The 7520-nt window shown below is 38.0% G+C and overlaps 1 protein-coding gene across 3 annotated transcripts in view; it reads right to left on the reverse strand.

Moving 5' to 3' along the window:
* LOC123504593 (GTP-binding protein 1-like) overlaps positions 1-7159 on the reverse strand; it is a 46836-nt gene extending 39677 nt beyond the window's left edge. For all 3 annotated transcript variants that reach the window (XM_045255242.1, XM_045255241.1, XM_045255244.1), the window contains exons 1-2: positions 6758-7159; positions 5629-6012 (exon numbers count right to left, since the gene is read on the reverse strand). In XM_045255242.1, coding sequence (XP_045111177.1) covers positions 5629-5754 — 126 coding nt within the window. In that variant the 5' untranslated portion in view covers positions 5755-6012; positions 6758-7159. The remainder of the gene's footprint in view (positions 1-5628; positions 6013-6757) is intronic.
* Positions 7160-7520: the final 361 nt, after the last annotated feature.

Raw genomic sequence — 7520 nt, forward strand, 5'->3', positions numbered from 1 at the left:
AAAACTATAGACACAATAAGAATCCTATTCACCAGTTACCCACAAACCCCAGCTATAAACAAATGCAAGTCAGTGTACTGCTCATTTCCGAGTGTGGTGGAGCTCCGTGGCTTGTTGTTGGCGTCAAATCATGAAACTTGTAATGAAAATCCCGTAGACTTTTCAATTGGATTTTTTTTTCCATTTTGCGCAAAAAATACGCATTTCCGACGCATTTCATATACCCCACCCAAACCCCGCATTCCCACCTGTCCCCAAGCTTGTTGGGGGGTGGAAGGGGGAGTATGGGCAGAAACTAGAATTTTACCCACAAGATGCAAAATTGAAATAAGGAAAAGACTAAAAGACAATAAGAAATATCTGACATGCAAGCTGGTTTGAAATCATTAAGATACCTTGGGAAAGAACAAAAAATGCAGTAGCAGATTATATGTATAAAAAAAATTATATATATATATATATATATATATATATATATATTCAGTGGAGACTCAATACTTGAACGTCTTAAAAGTCAAATTTTTCAATACTCGAATGCAAAAATTCAATTTAATACTTGATAGTTGAACATCCACACATGTGATTGTAAACAAAGGCTCCTTGGCCTCTCCCTCCCTCCCTCCACCAGTTGTGCTGCAGCGGTCTTCAGAATAACATTTTCATGCATTATGTCTGTAGTTCTTCATTTATAAACTTCCATTAACACCAAAGGCTTATTAGTGTTGGAAATATCTGGTAATCAAATAGCTGCACACATGGTTGTAAACAAAGCTCTGGCCTTTTCCTCCCTGCCGCCGCCATTGTTCCGTTCAGATACCGTATTACCGGTAAAAAAAAAATTGGTATTCCAGTATACCAGATAATGGTGCGCATATCAAATCCTTCCGAAAAACCACATTCTTCTGCATTCTATTGGTAATTTTTCATTTAGAAACTTACAATAACACCAAAGAGGCTTAGTGGTGGTGAAAATAAGAAATCTAGTGAAAGTGCAAGTGCTATTGAGTGACATCCCTCCACTAGTGTGTTCAGTCATCACACCAGACATTTTCATGGATGGTGATCTGTACTCTGACGACCTCCCTCCTCCTCCCAACCCTTCTTCCTCCTCTTCTAAGTTATCCATCACCAGCCTTCACTTAAAGTATGTACGAACAAAAATTATAAAAAAAAATACTTAGAAATTTTTATAAACTTGAGGTTTTGCTATGATTATAACAAATTACCTGATTTATAGGTATCAATAGTCGAACTTTTTGATACTCGAACAGCGGAATTAATTAAGTTTGAGTAATGGGTCTCTACTGTATATATATATATATATATATATATATATATATATATATATATATATATATATATATATATATATATATATATATATATATACACGCAGGTGTAGATACTGCGCGCGGAAATACTGAGTGCGGAAAGTACCGTGTGCGGAAATTGCAAAAAAGTCAGGTGGTACATGGCGCGCCTTGAATAGGTACACAACATAGCACAGGCAGGCTACAGTCAGTTGTGACATAGTGTAGCTCCGCCCACACTCCTCTGCTTGTCGTGTCCTCTTTCTATTACAGTCAACCCTCGGCTATCGTGACCAGCTATCGCGTCTTATTGCTATCACGCACCCATGAAAAGCTGCTAAAATTTCATTATCGCAACCTCAGATGCCTGCTATTGTGCGCCCAGCCATGACGTCATGGGATATCTGAGCTCTCATTGGCCAAAACCGTCTTCCTGCCAAGATCAATTCGGCTATCGCGTTTTCGGCTATGGCGCGGCTATTTCGGCCCCAATTGGGCACGATAGCCGAGGGTTAAGTGTATTCATTAATGATCTTAACCAAACTTCTTGCCCTATCCACTCCTACACTGATGATACTACCCTATATCTTTCCAGGTCCTTTCAGATATGACCAACCCTTCAGGAAGTCAATAGATCATGCAGGGATGACACAGAACACTTCTGATCTCTCTAAGATTTTTGATTGGGACAGAGAAAACTTGATTGTATTTAATGCCTCGAAAACTCAATTCCTCCATCTATCAACTCGACACAACCTTTTCAGACAACTATCCCTTTTTCTTCAATGACACTCAACTGTCCCCCTCTTCCACACTAAATATTCTCGATTCTGGCCTTTAGCTACTCATAATCTTAACTGGAAACTTCTCATTTCATCTCTTGCTAAAACAGCTTCTATAAAGTTAGGCGTTCTGCAGTGTCTCTGCCAGTTTTACTCACCCTTCCATCTGCTAACTCTATACAAGGACCTTAGCTGTCCTTGTATGGAGTACTCTTCACATGTTTGTGGGGGTTCCACTCACACAGTTTTATTAGATAGTGTGGAATCAAAAGCTTTTCATCTCATCAACTCCCCTCCTCTGACTGACTGACTTTAGCATCTTTCTCACTGGTGAAATGTTGCATATCTTTTTATCTTTTATCAATATTTTCATCCTAACTACTCTAGTGATCTTGGTGACTGTGAGGGAAGCAGTGGCATATTGGATAAGGTGGTAAGCATGGGATCGGGCAGACATCCATGCGTAGGTTCGAATCCCACTACATACAGCCTTAAACACTTTGCCATTTGTCGAGTGGTTTAAAGCTACCTACATGTCACCATGATACCCAGGTTCTAGGTGGTTACACCCAAGATGAGCTTTGGGGGTGATATGGCCCTAATATGAGTACCACTATAAATAAAATTGCCTGTGCCACTAATGGGCAGAAGCTGAACAGTGCTTCCCACACACTCTTCAAGTGTGCCTGTAGGCACAATTGAAGCCTTCCCTCCTCCTACGGTCTCACTGCACAAGTCTCTCTTCTTCCTCTCACCCCTATTCTGTCTAACTCTCTAATGCAGGAGTTAACCAGTATTCTTAATCTTTCTCTGGTAAACTCTGGAACTCCCTGCCTGCTTCTGTATTTCCATCTTCCTATGACTTGACTTCTTTTAAGAGGGAAGTCTCAAGACATTTGTCCCTGTTTTCTGGCTAACTCTTTTGTCATCTCTTTGGAAACTTGCAGCTTAAGTGGGCCTTATTTTGCAATATTTTATTGCCCTTGGCAAGCTTCCCTCCACCGTAAAAAAAAAAAAAAAAAAAAAAAAATATATATATATATATATAAATATATATATATATATATATATATATATATATATATATATATATATATATATATATATATATATATATATATATATCCACAGGTATGGACTGCTCTTCAGCTACTGACTCTAAATATCCTGACATCTCCATCAATTTTCTTCATTCATTTTGCCAACAAACGTGGTCTTAGATTTAATTTTAAATCTGTAGAACACCACCTCTCCTCTACTAAACCTCATCTTTTCCTTACTGAAACACAGGTGTCTGAGATAACTAACAGTAGCCCCTTTTCTATTCCCTCCTACTTTCTCTATCCTCATTTTTGTTCTAATGGTGGATGCTGCATCTATATATGCAATGATTTCACTCACTCTCATACCCACTCCTGACTGTCTCAGAGATGTGCCAAACATCCTTGATCTTTTTCTAAAGTCAAAACCTTGTACTTATGTTGATATGCTATCTTCTCCACTGAATTCCTCTGATCACAATCTCATATCTGTATCTTGTCTTATTTCTCCAATCCCTTCTCAAGACCCTCTAAAATGGAGGTTCCTCTGGCATTTTGCTTCTGCTACTTGGGGATTATGCTGATTTTCCTTGGAATCACTGCTGGTTCCATGTCAGAGACCCATCTCTTAAGCAATGAGTGTATAACAAAGGCGGTGGTGTCTACCATGGAAACATACATTCTTCACTTTTTCCTTCGACTTGAACCTTCCCAACCTTGGTTTAACACAGCCTGTTCTCATGCTATACATTGTAGAAAGGTAGACAACAAAAGGTACTAGAGCCTTCCATCACCTGAATTTCAAGCGCTTTGTATTTCTGTTCAGAATCATGACAAGTCTGTTCTCTACATTACCAAAACCTCTTCATTAATAGAAAAATGTAAATATCTTTTAAGATCCAACTCCCCTCCAGAGATCTGGCATCAGACAAAAAACATCTCCAATAACTTTACTTTTCCTCCTTTGTATAATGATTATGGCACCACTTCCATCTCATCTGTTTCTAAATCCGAACTCTTCTTTCAAACCTTTGCTAAAACTTTACCTTGGATGATTCTAGGCTTGTTGCTCCCTCTCCTCCCTCATATGACTAAAATTCTCTGTAATGATGTTTTCCATGCCCTCGCTGACCTAAATTGTCAGAAGTCTGAAGGATCCTCCTACTGCTCTCAGAAATTGTGGCTTTGTTCTTGCACCCTGCAAGGTCTAACTCTTTCTATTCTGTCTATCAACTTCTACCTTTCCTTCTTGCTGGATTCCCTACAATAAGCTTGTTCCCAAAAAGTTTGAGCATCCCAATCACTTAAATTACTGCCCTGTTACTTTAATCTCCATCTTATCTAAATTTTTTAAATATATCCTTAACAGGAAGATTCTTAACATTTATCACTTCACATTTTTCTATCTGATCACTAGAATGGCTTTAGTCAAGGCTGCTCTAACAGTGATCTTTTGGCTTTCCTTACGGAGTCTTGGTCATCCTCTTTTAGGAGACTTTCATGAAATTTTTGCTGTTACTTAAATATATCAAAAGCTTTTACCTCCAAACTCCTACACTTTATATCCTTCTCTCTGCAGCATCATCTCAAGTTTCCTCTCTGACCATCCTATTGCTAAAGTGGTGTACGGCCACTGTTCTTCTCCTAGATTTATTAACAGAGGTGTTCCTCAGGATTTTATCCTATTACCCACTCTTTATATTACTAATTAACAATCTTCAAAACAAATATCTTGTCCTATCCACTGCTATGCATATGATACTCCCTGTACACTTTTTCATGTCTTTTTAGAGATACCCAACCCTTCAGGAATTAAACAGATCACACAGGGATGCCCAAGAACACCTGGTATCTGATCTCTCTAAAAATTCTTATTGGGGCAGAGAAGACCTAGTATTCTTCAATTCCTCAAAAACCCAACTCTTCCATCTATTGACTCGACACTACCTTCCAGACAACTATCCCCCACTTCTTCAATAACACTCAACTATCCATCTCTTCTACAATGAACATCCTCAGTCTATCCTCTACTTATAATCTAACCTGGAAACTTCACATATCTTCTGTAGCTAAAATAGCTTTTATAAAATTTGACATTCTGAGTCATATCCGCCAATTTTTTTTCTGACCACCCCACTGTTACCACTATATTGGGGCCTTACCCACTAATATAAGGAGTATTCTTCACATGTAATAAGGGGATTCTACTCATACTGCTCTCTTGCATAAGGTGGAATCAAAAGCTTTTCCTCTGTCAACCCCTCTCCTGTGACTGGGTATCTTTAGCCTCTTTCTCATGCTGCAATGTTGCATTTCTTCCTATCTTCTACTGTGGCTCTTTTTGTTTATTAGGTTTTGTTGCCCTTGGCCAGTTTTTCCCCTATTACATATGAAAATAATATGAAAATAAACAATGTGTATAAAGTTACAAAAGAAAAAAAGTCAATATTGGTTTTTATAACTAAGCAAGGAAAATTAAGCAATTAGTCTACATACCTTGAGAATGACAAGGTTACCCTGTGAAGGCTCTGGTAATGGACTGCATGGGAGATGCTGTGGGCTGGATTGTGTCTTTTCTGGAGACAATGGTACTGAGACTTCTTGACTGATTTGCTCTGCCATTTTGATGTAATAGATTTGTTCTCTTACACACGAAAGCAATTCTTTTATTTACAGCTTATTAACTTTACTTTGTACTATGCAATAATCGGTCACTGTGTGTGTACCACTATGTGGGAGGATGTGTGTAAAATTGATTTCACTTGATTGAGTAAGCTAGTTCATATACAAGCTAATAATGGTATAGGTGGTAATATTGTTCTTTCACACCCTAGGTGGCACACTGACATAAGGCTCCAGGGATACACCAAACTGCTTGACCTGTAAAAAAGAGAACAACATGATAGAACACAAGGTATTCATAGAATTTTATTGTGCTATGGTTTCATGAAATTTATGAATCTTCCTCTTCCTCTTACCCTTCTGGTATGTGTTAATACATGTAGGTATTATTCCAGTAGCCTTTATCAGTCTATTATGGATTTGTAACTGATTAGGTGGGGTTGAGCGGAGCAGAGCACAACCGGTAGTTTAGGTCAGATTAGGTTTAGTTAGTTTTTTTTAGATTCCATCAACATCTTTGAGATTTATAGAGATTTATTTTCCAGTTTAGCCAAATATAGCCACTTGGACTTTTCTGGAATTGCAAAATTTGGTCCATTTTGGTTTTACTCGCCCAAAAATCCAGCTGGTTGGGAAAGGGAAGAAGGCCTTATTTTACAGTTTGACACTACAAAATTTTCAATCTTCTCCATAAGTTTCTAATGTGACTGACCAATAAGAAGCAATTTGGCACAGTATATATATATATATATATATATATATATATATATATATATATATATATATATATATATATATATATTTACAATGTATTAAGCAGTATGTACTAAACCAGCTGTCACATATTTGTACATATACCTGTCAACAGACATTATCAGGTAAGTCCGGGATAATGTAATGTAACATCACCAGCCGTCACCTGAGCAGCAACCTAAGAAAGGGAGTGAGCACCAAACAGCAGCCCACGATATTGGGTGAAGCACAGAAGGGGGAAGTCACGTACCTTAGCGGCAGGTCCAGGACAGGCATCACACTCCTCTCTTGGCGGCGGCGGGACCAGGTAATCCTATCTAGGGTGATGCAAGATGGAACAATATGGTGCAAGGGAGTGACAGGTGGTAACAAGTGTCAAAATAAGCGTCCAGTACGAGGCAATGGTGCGCCACTGGCCCTTCCCCCTCCTGATGTCTCCGCCTGGCAGCTGATCCGTGCCAATATTTTCTTCTCTCTGGCGGTGATCTAACTTAGGTTTTATATTTCCCTGCACAAGAAGTATCGGCAACTGCGTATTGTGCCACAAGGCCTCAGAGACGAATGTGGCACTCCGAGAGGGAGGTGGAAATACAGGAAATATGTGCCGCTGCAGATCTGTTGTTATGTGTTGCTCTCGTTGACACACACACACACACACACACTCTTATATACTATCATGTAGATATATATATATATATAGACTATGTAGATATATATATATATATATATATATATATATATATATATATATATATATATATATATATATATATATATACACATAAGGTATATAAAGCTTCACATTACTCATAAACAGTATTTAAAAATTTAGATGTGTCTAGCTTAGTTGTTTCGAAGAATAAAAGAAAATAAATAGCTTAAAATAAATTATCTCGTTTTTTACACATACGTATTGCTAAAGTAGCTACCTACAAGGTTCTTGTTTATGGTATTCTTCGGTGAAACGTTTTTATTACACGTATATTTGTCTTAGCAAATTTAAACATTTATTT

The sequence above is a fragment of the Portunus trituberculatus genome, chromosome 16 (genome assembly GCF_017591435.1).
Source record: "Portunus trituberculatus isolate SZX2019 chromosome 16, ASM1759143v1, whole genome shotgun sequence".
In the NCBI taxonomy this organism is placed as follows: Eukaryota; Metazoa; Arthropoda; class Malacostraca; order Decapoda; family Portunidae; genus Portunus; species Portunus trituberculatus.